Raw genomic sequence first — 18,438 nt, forward strand, 5'->3', positions numbered from 1 at the left:
TATACACTCACCTAAAGAATTATTAGGAACACCTGTTCTATTTCTCATTAATGCAATTATCTAGTCAACCAATCACATGGCAGTTGCTTCAATGCATTTAGGGGGGTGGTCCTGGTCAAGACAATCTCCTGAACTCCAAACTGAATGTCAGAATGGGAAAGAAAGGTGATTTAAGCAATTTTGAGTGTGGCATGGTTGTTGGTGCCAGACTGGCCGGTCTGAGTATTTCACAATCTGCTCAGTTACTGGGATTTTCACGCACAACCATTTCTAGGGTTTACAAAGAATGGTGTGAAAAGGGAAAAACATCCAGTATGCGGCAGTCCTGTGGACAAAAATGCCTTGTGGATGCTAGAGGTAAGAGGAGAATGGGACGACTGATTAACGCTGATAGAAGAGCAACGTTGACTGAAATAACCACTCGTTACAACCGAGGTATGCAGCAAAGCATTTGTGAAGCCACAACACGCACAACCTTGAGGCGGATGGGCTACAACAGCAGAAGACCCCACCGGATACCACTCATCTCCACTACAAATAGGAAAAAGAGGCTACAATTTGCACAAGCTCACCAAAATTGGACTGTTGAAGACTGGAAAAATGTTGCCTGGTCTGATGAGTCTCGATTTCTGTTGAGACATTCAAATGGTAGAGTCCGAATTTGGCGTAAACAGAATGAGAACATGTATCCTTCATGCCTTGTTACCACTGTGCAGGCTGGTGGTGGTGGTGTAATGGTGTGGGGGATGTTTTCTGGGCACACTTTAGGCCCCTTAGTGCCAATTGGGCATCGTTTAAATGCCACGGCCTACCTGAGCATTGTTTCTGACCATGTCCATCCCTGCATGACCACCATGTACCCATCCTCTGATGGCTACTTCCAGCAGGATTATGCACCATGTCACAAAGCTCAAATCATTTCAAATTGGTTTCTTGAACATGACAATGAGTTCACTGTACTAAAATGGCCCCCACAGTCACCAGATCTCAAGCCAATATAGCATCTTTGGGATGTGGTGGAACGGGAGCTTCGTGCCCTGGATGTGCATCCCTCAAATCTCCATCAACTGCAAGATGCTATCCTACAATTTGGGCCAACATTTCTAAAGAATGCTATCAGCAACTTGTTGAATCAATGCCACGTAAAATTAAGGCAGTTCTGAAGGCAAAAGGGGGTCCAACACCGTATTAGTATGGTGTTCCTAATAATTCTTTAGGTGAGTGTAGATGTGAACTTTCCTGGCTTTCAGACCCTCTTACTAAAAGTCCAGTCTTTGTGACATTGTCTAGCTCAGTTCCTTACCCCTCCGTCCTCCATGTTGATGTATGAGAGGATTGCAGGTGTAATCACAATCCTAAGTGCATGTTTCAGTGGTTGTTGGTCAGTCCATAACCTTGTCTGTGGGAAGAGCTGTGACACAGGGAGCTCCTCCCATTACTGCTCCGCCGGTTGTTATAAGGTCATCAGCCCTGCTGGTTGGTTGGTGCACTGCAGGAGGTTTTTGGCACATGACTACTTTTACGGTCCACCCCTGGACAACAGTAAGCAGCAAGGCTTTCAGCATAGCAGACCGGTGGTTAAAATATTTTCTTGTTGGGTGCCAGGCGGGCCACCAAAAGCTGTGTCTTACCACACCTGGTGTTGTTAACTTGGGCAGCACCTGGGCACTGCTGAGGTTGCCAGTCCTGGCTCTGCTAAACAGCTGATACAGCCTGCACTTAGGGAAGATTGAATTAAAGACAAACTTGAACAGTTCCACATATTCTAGCAGAAATAAATCTGTTTCAAAATAAATTTAAACTCAGTCTATGGCAATTTGAGCCATCAATGGCATGAAGTATATTTGAAAAAACTCCCCCCCATATATATATATATATATATATATATATATATATATATTCAAAATACACTTGACACACATATAAAACTAAATCTTCTTTCTTCATGGGGGTGGCTTTTAGTTAAGGGAGGAGCAGAAGGCAGTCTTTTGGTCCTGTGTTGTTTACCTTTTCCCCTCTCTCTCCTCTATGTCATCTAAGTCCACTCCTCCTGGTTGGGCTGTGCGATCCTCCCTCAATCAGCCATTGTCTCATTAGCACTGTGTGAGTTTATATCAATGATACACATAGATTAAGTAACAAACATAACGCTCAACATATAATTGTCATGGATGTACCGAGACATACGGACGTTCCTGCGACAGGTGGCAGGAGATCTGTGAGACTGGCAACACGTGGTTTGATCTGACATGTTTTCCTTTTGGATCAAATGACGTCTGTGTTGTTTCTGGTGCTTGCCACACCTTCTTTCCCCAGGTGTGGCTATTGTGGTCATTTAACCTTCTCTATTTATTGTCGTTTCTCCCACTATGCTATGCGGTTTATTTCTTCTGTTGGACTTGTGGTTATCTTGTGTTTGGTTCTGGGCTGTGTTCCTGGTACTACCAAAGCTTCATTGAAGATAAGTGTTTCCTTTCCCTTTTGTATTTTGTTTATATACAGTACAGACCAAAAGTTTGGACACACCTTCTCATTCAAAGAGTTTTCTTTATTTTCATGACTATGAAAATTGTAGATTCACACTGAAGGCATCAAAACTATGAATTAACACATGTGGGATTATATACATAACAAACAAGTGTGAAACAACTGAAAATGTGTCATATTCTAGGTTCTTCAAAGTAGCCACCTTTTGCTTTGATTACTGCTTTGCACACTCTTGGCATTCTCTTGATGAGCTTCAAGAGGTAGTCCCCTGAAATGGTTTTCACTTCACAGGTGTGCCCTGTCAGGTTTAATAAGTGGGATTTCTTGCCTTATAAATGGGGTTGGGACCATCAGTGGCGTTGAGAAGAAGTCAGGTGGATACACAGCTGATAGTCCTACTGAATAGACTGTTAGAATTTGTATTATGGCAAGAAAAAAGCAGCTAAGTAAAGAAAAACGAGTGGCCATCATTACTTCAAGAAATGAAGGTCAGTCAGTCAGCCGAAAAATTGGGAAAACTTTGAAAGTAAGGGCTATTTGACCATGAAGGAGAGTGATGGGGTGCTGCGCCAGATGACCTGGCCTCCACAGTCACCGGACCTGAACCCAATCGAGATGGTTTGGGGTGAGCTGGACCACAGAGTAAAGGCAAAAGGGCCAACAAGTGCTAAGCATCTCTGGGAACTCCTTCAAGACTGTTGAAAGACCATTTCAGGGGACTACCTCTTGAAGCTCATCAAGAGAATGCCAAGAGTGTGCAAAGCAGTAATCAAAGCAAAAGGTGGCTACTTTGTAGAACCTAGAATATGACATATTTTCAGTTGTTTCACACTTGTTTGTTATGTATATAATTCCACATGTGTTAATTCATAGTTTTGATGCCTTCATAGTCATGAAAATAAGGAAAACTCTTTGAATGAGAAGGTGTGTCCAAACTTTTGGTCTGTACTGTATATGTGTGTATTGCCTTTCCCTGTTTGTCATTAGGCCTGAGGGAGACTCCTGTTCGTCCTTCCCTTTGGAGGAACAACTAGACTCAGTCCTGACATTAGTTCCAGGGTCCTATAGGGGGAGATAGGATTCTAGGTATCTGGTGTATGAACTTGCCTACCTTTTGGGGCCTGTTCATACTGGTAGTCTGTCAGAACTGGAGTTGGGGTTTTCTATAGGAGGTGTCCATCTTCCTTCCCTAGTTTCCTTCCCTAGTTTCCAGTCCTTATTCCGGTATCCCCTTTACCTCCTATGCTCGGTGTGGTGTTTTCCTCCCGCACATGAGCGTGACAATAATTGAACAGATGTAGAATCAGACAAACGTAAAGGACCCATGTCACACACACACATCTGAGTTCTGAGTCCAATAAAACACAATACTCATGCACATTCCATAACACACATAAAACATTATAAAAATGTAAGTGGTTCCTCTCAATTTATACATTAAATTTATACATTAACTTTTTCCTGGCTGTTAATATGCCTTGTTATTGTTAGTGTGCACACACACCTTACTTGCTATCTTGCATTCCTTTGTCACGACATCATGCTCAGCTAAGTTGCCCCTGGTGTGTGCCTTCATACAAGTACCCAGCTTTTCTGTAACTCAACAACCCATTCACACACAGCTATTCATAGCCACACCCATAATCGCACTAAGGCCTCTTGCACACGAACGTGTGCTGCCCGTGCTGCGGACTGGAAATTGCAGTCCAAAATGCACGGGCACTGACCGTGGGCCACCCGCATGCGGATCGCGGACCCATTCACTCTAATGGGGTCCGCGATCCGTCCGTTCCGCAAAAAGATAGGACTCCATAATGCTTCCGTTCCGTGATTCCGTTCCGTACCTGAAATATGTGTGTATTTGTACTCATACCATGCGCATAATCTGGGAGCGGCTTACCTATGTGAACAAAGCCCCAGTTAAATGGACCCACAGTTGAAGGGATCTATACACTTTTCCCTTAACCCTTATTTTTCCCTAACTCTTTAACTCCATAAATATTTCCATTTTTCCCAGCCACTAGTGCAAGTCATGGATCTACTGCACCGGGGCACTAAAAGCTTACACAGTTGCTTTTTTTAATGATTTTCCCTAAACATCCTTATTAGCTGTTGGATGAACTCCAATATCTACAACGGGCAGACTTTCAATGCCTAGTCCTGCAGACTATCAGGCTGCGTCAATGATATATTTAACCACTTGTAGAGATCCCATGTGACAGCTTATACTGTAACCCTTCCCTTGTCCACCCATAGACAACCAGACCAAACCAACGTTGTATCATCTTATAAACAATAAGAGTATTTTTATTGTCAAATCCCTAGCCTCACCTAAAGGTTAGTACGCACGTACAGTTACCTCATACTGAAGAAATGCAGCCAGGTATCAGACATCATTAACCAGATACATTAAAAGGAATTAAAGAGGAAGGACAAATTAAAAACTGAGCTTTACAGCTTGACAGCTATCAGTAGCAATGGAAGAATTTCTGTATACAGTGTGCAATGGTGGTTGCCAACAGTAACTCCATAGACAGTTACTATCTTTGTAACTTCAGTAACAGGAGGGTCTCACAGCTGGTGTGACAGCAGCCTTTTTACACAGGCCGTAGTGCAGGTCATTGTGCACATCAACAGGGCACCATGCACGGTCTTCGGTACCCTTACAGTGGGCGGTTGTAGGGCTTAGCACACTGGCTAGGTCACAATCTTTGGTCTCCAACGAAATCCAGGGTATCTGGCAGTGCATGGTTTCTGAATGCAGAGAGTGAATAAGGCACATTCCGACATCTCTGGTGGCGACTTATCTCTCCTAAGAGTATAATTATTGGGGATTATGTCGGGACACCTCCATACACTTTAGATAGTTCACAGTCCCTCTGAAATTGGTGGATACATCTGTAGTCAGCCAAACCAGAATCTTTCCCACAAAGACACCCCTGAGAGGCCATCGATATGGGTTTAGGGGTGTCAGCAGATTTCTTCTCCTTACTGCAGTTGTTCTTAAAAAAAATGCTAAATATATATTTTTTAAATAATATCTATAGAACCTGATGGCTGCAGATTTCTCTAGCATTAGCAGAAAGACTGAATACACTGATCATTTTATTCTTCCCTTGGTAATAATAGGATATTCATTAACTGGAAATGTTCCTGTTAAGACTTTATGTTCTACATAAATGCCATTCCTCCTTCTGGAGTTAAAGATGCAATTTGACACGGGTAATTAAGTCCTCTTTCATTAATGGTTCCAAATGATCCTTACATCATCCTTAAAAAAAAATAATCCAGAGACTAGAAAGTAAATTGAATTTAGGTAGAAAAAACATGTAGAATTGGAAGTTTATCTCATTAAAATGCATAGGAGATGGTGGCTCTTGTTAGAAAGGTAAAATCTCCCTGGTACACAGGACAAAATATCATCGATTGACAACAACATAAAACTTACTAAAACTTGGTGCAACTTTTTTTAAGGGTTTAGGTAAACACTAACATATGTAAAAATCATTGGGTAGAATATACTGACTGCCACTTCTTAGAACAGTCTTAATAACAAACCCTGCTGACGTACAATGAGCCAGATTTTATTTTATTTTTTTAAATCTGTGAATGTTGCCAGGGAAATTTGCAGCTGGGGACACATTTCCCATGAAAGTACATGCAATATAGCATGCCTTTCAAACTAATGCAAGACCATGTAAGGCCGCTTTCCCACAGTCAGTGTTTGGTCAGTGATTTCTATCAGTGATTGTGGGCAGGGAGCGGGAGTGTAGCCTACACAGAGATAGGGTATAGGGGAAGGATCTGCACCTTTTCTTTGTTTAGACCTGCATTTGGTTTGGGCTCCAAATCACTGACCAAACACTGTGATTGCATCAGTGATTGTGAGGCAACACCAGATGCAGGTCAAACCGGTGCAGATCTGTGGTTGTGCCTTGTGTCTGTGTAGGCCACAATCCTGGTTTTGGCTCATGGTCACTGATTGAAATCACTGATACTAATACATTGCCGGACCGTGTTGGCTTTTTTCTCAGGCCAATAGAGAAAAGTCCATGTATTTCTGCACTGTAATAATATTACAGGTTATAGTTATTAGATTTCAGGAGAAGGGGCGTTGATCCAGGGAGTTATTCTGATTGCCTGAGTGGACTTGGGAAGGAATTTTTCCCCCTAAAATGAGGAAAATTGGCTTCTACCTCACAGTTTTTTTTTTTTTGCCTTTCTCTGGATCAACTTGCAGGATGACAGGCCGAACTGGATGGACAAATGTCTTTTTTCAGCTTTACAAACTTGTAAACTTATAGGTAATAATTATAGGTAATAATTCTGGTGCATCTTCTGAAGTTCCCTGGACTGAAGTTGATTTCAGGTGTAATGTGTGCCAGTTTTGGGAGCACTTATTGGTAAATGTGTTGGGCCATGGGTAACCCATCCACAGCCTGCCACCCACGACCAAAAAGTCACAAATTGTTGTACAAAACGGCATTTGTACAAAAATGAACAACTTTTGTTCATTTAGTCCATAGCTTGGGCACATGAACAAAAGCTATGCCTGGACCTCAGGTTCTGTCACATATGACTACAGAACACTATGTAGTATCTGTTTATGGCCTAAATATTAATTATTATTTTGTAAAGCCAGATAGATGTGTATGTCTTGATGAAGTCACTGTGATAAGTCATTGTGCTGCCACACCTCCTTCATAAAGTTCTGCCGTTCCTATAATTAGGAATTAGGACTCTTTATGTCGGTTGCAATATACCTGAACCCTGAAGTGAACCAAACTATGATTGCCTATACTGTGAGGATCTTGTGGCTGTAATGTATCTGCATTTTCACATTTGTATGGCGGCTAGAATACCTGAATGAGGACTTAGCCTGGTTGCAGCTGGTACTCCTGCAATGAGCCGGACCGTGGTACGGTTACGCGGACGCCAAATTATGCATTGGGTCCAGATATGGGTATATAAGTCTATAGTTTTTGTTCGTGACGCCAATTGCAACGTGCACAGGGTACAGTCTCAGGGCCCTTTAAGGTGTTGCAACTCACGTACCAGGTTAGGAATGCCAGAGTGGTGTAATGTATCTGTGTGGTAGTAGGTATAGTGTCAACGGTGTCTCCTACCTGGGTACGGCTGGACTCCTGGATCCAGGCTCACTTGCAATAAATAAGTGTGTTGCTAGTAGGAGTAATTGAGGAACTTGGTAGTAATGAATGAGATCCAGACTTGAAATATAATTCAACTTGTCTTTACTGGTTGCAGCTTTAATCCACATGAGATACAGCAATAGTCTTGGGTCCCAGCAGGTATTGGCAATGTATGGCAGGGATTACTATCTTTTCTGCTTCTATCATTTGCCTGGAGAATATGGCAGGAATCTGTCTTCTGCTCTGGCTATCTTCTGCTGTGTATGGGACTGACTAGCTGAGGAGGAATTTGGCTTCTCCTGGTCTCTGGATGGTACTCACAGTTATGCTCACAGGGAATGGCTCTTCCTGGAGTTCTGGAGGTGGCTGCTTGCTTGTCAACCAGCTGAGGCTGAAGGCTCAGACTGGGGATGAAGATCTTTGGTCTCAGCCGAGACACGATCCTGGGTTGGGATCCCTAGAACTGGGAGCTCCTACCAGCACAGCCTTCCCCTAGCCGGGGTGGCTGGCACACTCACTCTAACTTCCTTCTCCACCCCATGAGGCAGGATGAGGGAACATTCCACACCTCCTCAAAGAGGGGGGAGCTAAACTGGAATGTACTATTCCAGTCTAGATATGCTAAACTGTTACTAAGGCCCTGGTAACACATTGCTGCCACCTGCTGGTGAACATGAAAATTACAGCAAATACATGTAACAGGCTTAGAAAATGCACATTTGTGAGAATGTGATGTTAAATTACACAGGATGACAATGCAGATACACTTAACAGGTTGTAGCGGGGTAAAAGAGTTTCGTAACATAACTGGGATGTTACACTTCCATAGCATGAACACTGCACCAAGCTCAAGACAAGGAGTGGAGCTCTGAAACCCGGGTCTGTGCTTACAGTAGCATCACCACTCTAGTCAGAAAGGTCAGAAAGAAGAGGCAACCGATAAGGAGTCCTTCTGTATGGTGAAGTCCTTTTCTCAAGAAGAAAGTGAATAAAACCACTGCCCTGCAAAAGAGTTAATTTGTCAATGACAAATAAGAGAAAAACAAAGAAAACTGCATTTTTATGGTAAAAGGAAATAATCCCAAAAGCACATTCATTCAGTACAAGTTACAGTTTTACAGGCCCTAAAAAGAATATCTGTCACAGGGACAGATACATGCAGAATGTAATGGCGATAACCAGTGTCAAGATGAGGTCCTATTATTCTGTCACCATGTATTTATAAAGTAGACATATTTTTATAGATATGGACATGTGTTCTGCTGCAGGTGATGATACCCGTGGATACATCTGTTGCTATGTGGTTTGTGTGGTTAGAATCGCTGATAGTAAAGGCTCTTCCTTTAAGGAAGTTTACATGTCTAACCAATGGACAGCTGCAAGCATCAGACAATTTAGAAATTCGTGTAGGTTGTAACTTCAGCCTTTTGTGATGAATAATCATGGACTTTTGTACATAAAACATAAAAATAGATAAACAAACAGCAAACACCAGAGACAGAAGCAATGCAAACTATTGAAGGAGAGTACACTTGAGCAGCAGCAAAGCCAGATCTTTTATATTAGTAAGCACAGTGGAAACTAAATCATTAAAGAAATCACAATTTCACAGCAACCAAGTATTGGTAAGCTAATAAAAGATATACAGTCTACAATTTCTGAAAGCTTTCAGATGTAATTCCTACATAAATTACCACAGCAATGACACTACAGACATACAGTAGCACTAGGAAGGTTAATATATTTTATTCCTGGTGGTCTAGGCCAGTGAAGCGATTAATTGTATTTTTCCAGGTGATCTAAGGGCAATGAAAGTGATAATATTAATTCAATTAATTTACGTACCTGGGAGGTCTAGAGTAGTAAAGGGTTAATACTGACTTTTTTCCCCCCTGGTGATTAATCACAATGAAGTGGTTAATATTAATCTCCCCTAATACGGCTTGTGAAGGGTAAAAAGTGATTTCCCAGGTATCCTAGGACAGCAAAGGGGTTATTAGTGATTTCTGCAGATTTCAGGGGCAGTAAGGAAGTTAATACTAATTTTCCTAATAGCCTAGGTTTCTCTGGTAGTCAAAGGCAGCGAAGTGATTACTTTGAATTCCCTGATGATTGATTTAGGGTAGTGAATAATTAAGGCCTCATGCACACAACTGTATTTTTGGGTCGTGTCCAATCTGCAAAAAATGCGGATCGGATACGGACCCAAAATACGGTTGTGTGCACACAGACTATTCATTTCTATGAACTGTCATAGTCTTGTCCATTTTGCAGACATAAGTAGGCTTTTTTTACGGTGCACACAGACTGCCTCCATATTTTGGGGATCCGCGGTTTGAGGACCACAAAACAGATACAGTCATGTGCAGGAGGCCTAATAGCAAGTTTTCCTAGTGGTCTAGGTTAGTGGAGGGGTTAATAGTGATCTCTCTGGTGATTAAGGTCAGTGACAGGAATAATATTAATGCCCTGATGATTAAGGATAGTGAAAGGATAATAGTAATATTTCTGGTGGTCTAGGATAGTGGAGGGGTAGATAAAAATTTACCTGGTTGGTTAGTGCATTTAGAATTATGCTATCCAGGAATCACATCTCTTTACACAAAACTTAGGCTCCGATTTATCAAGACGGGCGTGTGTTACGCTACGCTGGTCTTGATAGGTCAGGCTCCACTGGAGGATGCGAGTCGCAGGCCTCGTCATAAAATAAATGCCTCCTCCGGCAGTCCGTGCACCTGACTGAAATTTACTCCAGCTTGTAGCTGGCATAGATTTCAGTCCTTATTTATGCCAGTTTCTGGCATAAATGATAATACATTTGCAAAGGCCAAGAGCCCCTCCATCTCTTGCCATGCTCCTTTTTAGAAACCGGCGAGAGTGACATAAAAATGCCAGTTGTAAATACATTTTGCAACATTTTAAATGCAAAACCAAGGCGAAAGGAAATGATAAGTCGCTCTCATAGTACGACATAACACTTTTACATTAATCATTCAAAGCTGACTGGCATAACTGGCAGAGATAGAGCCTCTCATAGATACAGGGTTATAAAGCTGGACATATACCTTTAATAGATGCTGGCTGATAGCAAAGCCTCCCAACTCCCATAGCGCGCAGGTGTTCTCAAAGAAGTATGGGAATAAGCTGCTGTAGACACTTCTAATGGTATCTTATCCCCTTTGAGAATGGAGAATTTGGCATGTTGAAATCCACTAACTTATTCCTCCAACATTATGCCATCAAGGGACAGTCCTGAGATCTCCATACTCATTAGATGGACCACCAGTTCTGCAGAAATCAGAAGGTATGGTTCACTCTACTATGTCTATCTTAATACACAATTAGCAAAATTGGTAGGTCCGGCCAACATTTTAGTCTAATGTGTGCTGTATAGTTATTTTAGGCTGGGTTCACACCTGAGCGTATTCGATAAGCGCTTTTTACAGGCGTTTTTGAGGCGTATTTTGGGGCGTTTTTTGTATTCTGGAAACGTGCGTAGTACGCGCGTTTGTGTGATTAACCACAGAAGCATCCAATAAAAAACTGCCACAATACGCGCGACAATATGCCCCAAAGAAGCTCCTGTACTTCTTGGGGCGTAGGGCGTTTTACAGCGCGTTTGTACACGCTGTAAAACGCTCAGGTGAGAACCATGCCCATAGGGAAACATTGGTTTTTGCCTGTTGAGCGTTTTACAGCGCGTAGGAACGCGCTGTAAAATGCTCAGATGTGAACCTAGCCTTACTATTACTGGCCGCTATATGGCTATATTTAGTAACATAGGAGGTCATTTATTAAACAGAAATACACCTAAAGTAGGCTATTTCTGGCGCAAAGGTCCTTTGCGCTGCAATATGCGTCTTTTCCCCGCTCACGTCAGGTCTAAAAAAGTGGGTGAGGTGTGGGCGGGGAAGGGGACAGAACAGCAGGTCCGTCTCATTTACCATTTTCTACACCTGTTTTAGGTCTAAATGTAAGACAGCTCGGAAGTTACAGTATGTAGAGGCCAGCGCCTCTTCATTTCTCCAGCGGATCCACTGCCAGGGCAAGGTTTTCTTAAGACCGGCGTCCAAAACGCCCATCTTAATAAATGTGCCCCATTGTTCGTAAGGCAGAAAAAGACATACGTCCATCCAGTTCAGCTTGTTATCCTACAGAGTAGATCCAGAGATCTCAGGTGACTAAATTTCCCATTTCCCCAAGATATTGTAATAATATTATTACATAGATTTTACGTTATTCTGTCATCTTCTTGCTACTTACTTTATATATGGAGAAGGAAAAAAATAAAGATATAGGTAGAAAATGTATTACTTTATGGAAACATTATTTTAGTAATATTTCAAATGTATTTTCTTCTCTAGTATCATGTGAACAAACTATCAGCAACCTCGGATCCCATGCATTTGCCCCAAGACTCTGCTCTTCATGACCTGGATGAGGCGCTGTCACATCTGGAAGTTAAACTAGAGGCATCTAGTCCCAGCGAGGCTCTGGTAAGTCAGGAACGGTGTTATATTAGTGCACAATACAGCAGAGAATACACATGCTGACCATAACCAATATCATTAAAGATTAATCGAATAACTGCTCAGTATCTGGGTGTTAGTGATGTCCATAATTTACCGCTATGTACATATACACAATATATTGTGGCTGAGATATATGTTTTATGTACCTTTTTTTGCCAGGCAGGAATTGAACTTGAACCAGAGCTGCAGGAGTATCTGAAAGTTTTCAGGTGATTCCTCCTATCTCTATAGTCTATATATATATATATATATATATACTTGCTGCATGTACAGTACTAACCATTTAATGTTTCCTTAGGCCACGGAAAATGACTCTTAAAGGCTACAAACAGAATTGGGTGATGCTGAAAGGAACGAATGTGTCGTGTTATAAAAGCAAAGAAGAGGCCAAAGGGGAACCATTGATCTTACTAGCACTAAAAGGTGAGTCGTATGAATAGTGTTGGGTACCTGCACACTTTTTTAGATTATGCACGTATTTCCGTGCCAAAAAAAGCGCAGTGTAATCCAGTACCAGCAAAGTGAATGAGATTTCACAAACCTCATATACACTTAGTTTTTTATTTCTGTGCGGATTTTTAAATCTACAGCATGTCAATTGTTTGTGCAATGCAAAAATATGCTCTATTTGGCTCCGGATTTGGCACAGAAACACAGAGAAATATGCACAAAAATCTGATATTCTGCTTCTTAACCTGCAAAAGTGTGAAGATACCCTTAGACCTCTAGTACCCAAAGGCTAGTGCTCATTGCAGGAACACAGTTGTGCTTTTTTCACCGGGGATAAATATTTAGTTTGATGCCTTTCTCAAATGTAGATGTTTACAATGCAGAGTAACCTATACAACATGGTTCTGTAGCTTAATGAACCAGCCCAAAACTACTGCTGCCGGGTGGCTATCCCTTTCTCCACTTGCAATGGCCAGGATACGGATTGTTAATGTTCTGTATTTGTCGTGACACCAATTTCAGCGTGCGCTGGCTACTACCCCAGGGCCCTTCCAAGGTGTTATAACGCACATCCCAGATTAGGAATGCCAGAGTGGTGTAATGGCCGATAATGTATCTTGTAGGACAGTGGTAGTTGTGTCACGGTTTCTCCTACCTGGGTACGCCTGGACTCCTGGCTCACTTGCAATAAATTTGAGTGTAGTGATAGTAGGAGTAATAGAGGAATTTCTGACCTAATAGTAGTAAGAAGAGTGCAGCCCAATGTGTTCCCAGGTTGTTTAAAAGCCACCCAAAAGGGTATATACACATGTAGCTGTTGAAGTGTGGTTAAACCCGCATCAAAACTGTTCCTGGTACTGTACATCTCAATTTTTAACCGGTCAAGCACATCTATTTAAGATGTTTCACCTGTAAAAATAGCAATTGCATGAAGACACAAGCTGGACGCTTTTCACGTGCCTGAAAAAGAGCAGCACAAACATTGTTAGAAATCACAAGCCCTCACACTTCTTTCCAGGATGTGAAGTTATTCCAGAGGTCAATGTCGCTTCTCAGAAGTTCTGTATTAAGCTTTTGGTCCCGTCCCCAGAAGGAATGAATGAAGTTTACCTGCGATGTGAAAATGTAAGTATAAATCAGGTCCTGGAAATCTTCATGTTGCAGGAACCAGAAACGAAACCAACACAATCCATTAATTGTTCTTAGGAGCAGCAATATGCCCGCTGGATGGCTGGTTGCCGCTTGGCAGCGAAAGGACGCACCATGGATGACTCATCTTATGACGGAGAAGTCCAAAATATATTATCCTTCTTAACTCTTCAGAAATCCAATGCACAAACGTCAGCCTCCGCAGCAGAGTCCATCAACATGCTTTCCCTGGTATCACCAAGATACCAGAAAAAGCTTAAACTTAAGCAGGTGGGGAGTTACAGCCCATAGGGTGGTCTGGTATTACTTTCTAGAGCTACTTATCTACAGTTTCCATGAAAAGGTTTTGCTGAATTTATTTTTATGTGATTTTCTCAGTTATCACCTCGTATACTGGAGGCCTACCAGAATATTGCTCAGATTACGCTTATGGAAGCTAAACTGCGTTTCATACAGGACTGGCAATCTCTGCCTGATTTTGGAGTCTCATACTTCCTTGTAAGGTTAGTGATTTTCCTCAGCCTGTCTAGTATGATAACATCATTAGTTTAAGGCCTCTTGCACATTGCTGTGGCAATGCACGAACACCAACCGCGGGGCAGACGCAGCGGATCGCGGAACCCATTCACTTTAATGGGTCCGCAATCCACCCGTTCCGCAAAAAGATAGGACATGTTCTATCTTTTTGCAGAACAAAAGTAGTGATTCCGTAGGGTTCCGTTCCGTGCTTCCGTTCCACACCATTCCGCATCTCCGGATTTGCGGACCCATTCAAGTGAATGTGTCTGCATCCGTGATGCGGAATGCCCACGGAATGGCTGTCTGCAATAGGGCCACGGAGCGCACACATTCATGTGAAAGAGGCCTAAGGCTAGTTTCAGACAAGCATATACATTCCAGGAAACACGTTCCGTGTCAGATGAATTTCCCGGCCTAAACGCTGCTCCTATGAAGAGAACTTGCAAGATTATAATGATTTATGATGTTGTGAATTCCAATCTCAAAGTTTTAGACATGCGTGTTAAATCTGAGAAACTCTCAGAAACACTCTATGTGTAAGAGGGATTTCCCAGCCTGAACGCTGCCTCTGTGAAGTGAACTCGCAACATTATAATGATTTATAATGTTGTAAATTTCAGTCTCACTGGCAACCTACTGAACTGTAGTCATAGCTTTAGTTGAGTTCAGTTGGCAGTGAGACTGGAATTCACATCATCATTCACTGGAATTCACATCATTCACAGGGGCAGCGTTCAGGCTGGGAAATCCCGCTCACACACAGAGTGTGTTTCCTACAATGAATACACTAGTATGAAGCTAGTCTAACAGCCGCATTGTTCCCTGTACTGTCAGACAGACCGCCCAGTGTAAATGATTGCTCTGCCTGACTATGGAAAGGTTTTCTGCTCATATCTCAGGCTGATTCTGGAGGTCCTGTCATTGGGGACCCCTAGAATATGGGGCCATGAGCAAATTCCCACTTTGCAATTGGCCTCCTTCAGAAGAGCATTTCCAGTGCAGAAAACATGCTCTGTGTGGGAGCGTGATTTCCCGTTATGGACGCTGCTCATTTCACAGGATCGCATGGCATTATAAGGATTATACTGACATAATGCTGTCAATATAATTCTGTAGAAGTAAGGTCATGTAGAGACACACAGCATTATAAATCATTATAAAGCCATGCAATCCTGTGGAATGAGCAGCTCCCACACGGAACGTGTTTTCCACACTGGATACGCTTGTCTGAAAGAGGACATTACCAGACTATTCTTTGCAGTAGCATACGCTGGGTATTTAGTCTTTAGTCACTCTAGGTCCTTTTTTAGTCCGATAACCTGTGTGGTCTCCGCTATCCCATAGTTTGTGTAGATATACTCTCATCCCTTCTACTCATATTCTGTATGACTTGTTTGTCTATATGTCTGATCAGTTAGATAATTCTCTTTTATCTATTTATGTCTTCCAAACCAAAACCTCCAGATTCAAAGGTGCTCGTCGGGATGAAATACTAGGCATTGCCAGCAACCGTTTAATTAGAATAGACCTGAATGTTGGAGATGTGGTGAAAACCTGGATGTACAGTAACATGAAGCAGTGGAATGTCAATTGGGATATCAGACAGGTAACAGTGACGTACTGGAAGAGGAACAGATGTGAAATACACTGTTTGTGATGAAATCTATATTTTCCTACATCTGACATGGAGATATATTGTTGGCTTTAGAAGCAAGATAGACTAAAGCTGGCCATACACATAAGATATATTGTCTGGGATAATTTCTGCAGACGATCCCACCAGCAACATGATAAACAAACCAGACAGATCAGGAAACCAGGTTAAAAAAATGTAATAGAATAGTCTTGCGTTAAGTGGCTAATGGATTGGCCACATTCAGCTGAAGATGCCAAACAAAGGTAGTTTCAGCCGATCAGAACTAAATGTTTCTAACCTGGCAAGCCACATTTTCATCAGACGGAAGTCTCCAGTCGGCCATCGTGAACATTAGTCTGCTTAAAACTTTCAAATTAGGTTTGGCTGACTTTTATGTGTATGAGCAGCTTAAAGGGGTTTTCCAAGAGTTTTTTTTTTACTGATGACCCATCTTCTGCATGGGTCATCAGTATCTGATCAGTTGAGGTCTAACACCCAGGACCTCCACCAATCAGCTGTTTGAGAAGGTAGTGGCACTCAGAGTAGCGCCGCGGCCTTCTCTTTGCTCACCAAGCATAGCGCTGTACATTGTATAGCAACTGTGCTTCGTATTTCAAGTCAGCACCATTCACTTTTATGGGGCTCAGCTGCACCTAGCCATGTGACAGATGAACGTGACGTGATATAGCCTAAGGAAAGCTGCGACGCTACTGTGAGTGCCGGTGCCTTCTGAAGCATCTTCCAACTGTCAGACCCCCACCGATCCAATGCTGATGACTTACCCAGTAAAAACTCTCTGAAAAACCCTTTAACTCAGCAGTTGGGGTAAATTTTGGTATTGTAGTTTATCTGCACATTTGCCTGTCATGTATGGAAAATATTAATTATTCCTTTTACTTGTTTGCATTGCAGGTATCCATTGAATTCACTGAGAATATTAATGTTGCCTTCACTTGCGTTTCTGCTTCTTGCAAAGTTGTCCATGAATACATAGGTGGCTACATCTTCATGTCCACACGGGCAAGGGATGGTGGCAGCAAAGGCCTCAATGAAGAGCTGTTCCATAAACTTACTGGTGGACATGAAGCCCTCTAGAAAACTTCTGAAATCTCTGACCAGTCCTTATTTTCCACATAACATAAAAAGACTTTGCACTTCATGAAGTTGCTCTAAATCGCAATCACATGCAGTATTTCCAAGTTTTTGGCTTGTTGTCCACATACATGTGATAAAGGCAAGTGTAAAGTTGTGATGTTTGGCATTCATCATAACTTTACATTAATTAGGATACTCCTCACCGAAAATGTGTCAGCCTTGTAAGAGCAGATCTAGGTACATTTCATATGGAACTTGCAGTGTTTTGTAAATGTCACATAAAGGGTGCAGCCATTTTCACAAAGTTTGAGCTGATCTATAGGGGACTAATACAGTGGGTGGCCAAGATGGCACCATCGTTTTTTCTAGCATATCTTTTCATACAAGCCACTTAATATCTGGAGTTTAAGCATTAGCAAGAGTGACTATGCCAGGTGTAAAGGCAATCCAAGATTATACATACCTACATTATTTCTATAGACAGAAATGTATTAAATCATTGAAAAATAAACTAGCTATTAATGGATGGTATAGCAGTCCTCAGTAATGATCATTACATACACTTTCCTTCTGTACAATATCTTTATTCCATATCTTGTTATTCTGCTCTCCTGCCTAAGTGTCTGCCAGAAGCACGTGTGATTAGAAGTTGGGTTTAATAAATAAATAAAAAAAATGTAATAAAAAAAAAGAAGATCCATGTTAGTCTTCACCTAAAGGTGCCCACAGACATTAATGGGGTCATTTATGAAGACCAGTGTTTTAGACACCAGTCTTAATAACCCTGCGCTGGCGCTTGATGTGCCTAAGAGGCAGCGGCCCCTCATAACTTAGGGACATCCACCACCGGTCTACATCTACGCCAGCTCCCTTGCTGGCGTAGATTTAGATGACTTTCTACGCCTAAGGCCTCATTCACACATACGTGGATTTTCACGGACCACGGTCCGTGAAAACGCGTCCTGCTGAGTGCACGAGCGCACAGAGTTATTGGTTTCTATGACGCTGTGCGCTTTGTGCCGACGCCGCTGTACAGTAATGCACTCGTATGATCTATTTAAATCTATGCCAGCAAGGGAGCTGGCGTAGATGTAGGCCGGTGGTAGATGCCCCTAAGTTTTGTAGAGGCTGCTGCCTCTTAGGCACATCAAGCGCCAGAGCAGGGTTATTAAGACTGGTGTCTAAAACACTGGTCTTAATAAATGACCCCATTAATGTCTGTGGGCACCTTAAGGTGAAGACGAACATCGATATTTTTTTTTTTCTGTGGTCCGTGAAAATTCACGTATGTGTGAATGAGGCCTAAAACAGGTGTAGAAAATATGGGCCAGCTGGCCCCCTTCCCCGCCACACCTTTTTTTTTTTTTAACTGGTGTACATGGCGTGTATAGGGAAGAAGTCGCAGATTCGGCTGCAAATC

General features: G+C 42.2%; 1 protein-coding gene across 2 annotated transcripts in view; it reads left to right on the forward strand.

Annotated features, from left to right (window-relative positions):
* The window catches only part of FERMT3 (FERM domain containing kindlin 3), a 41,621-nt gene extending 23,912 nt beyond the window's left edge, over window positions 1-17,709 (forward strand). For both annotated transcript variants that reach the window (XM_040409749.1, XM_040409750.1), the window contains exons 8-15: window positions 12,002-12,133; window positions 12,329-12,378; window positions 12,468-12,592; window positions 13,638-13,744; window positions 13,826-14,038; window positions 14,147-14,271; window positions 15,752-15,893; window positions 16,836-17,709. In XM_040409749.1, the coding sequence (XP_040265683.1) occupies window positions 12,002-12,133; window positions 12,329-12,378; window positions 12,468-12,592; window positions 13,638-13,744; window positions 13,826-14,038; window positions 14,147-14,271; window positions 15,752-15,893; window positions 16,836-17,018 (1,077 nt within the window). In that variant the 3' untranslated portion in view covers window positions 17,019-17,709. The remainder of the gene's footprint in view (window positions 1-12,001; window positions 12,134-12,328; window positions 12,379-12,467; window positions 12,593-13,637; window positions 13,745-13,825; window positions 14,039-14,146; window positions 14,272-15,751; window positions 15,894-16,835) is intronic.
* The last annotated feature ends 729 nt before the right edge of the window (window positions 17,710-18,438 follow it).

The sequence above is a fragment of the Bufo bufo genome, chromosome 10 (assembly GCF_905171765.1).
Source record: "Bufo bufo chromosome 10, aBufBuf1.1, whole genome shotgun sequence".
Taxonomy (NCBI): Eukaryota; Metazoa; Chordata; class Amphibia; order Anura; family Bufonidae; genus Bufo; species Bufo bufo.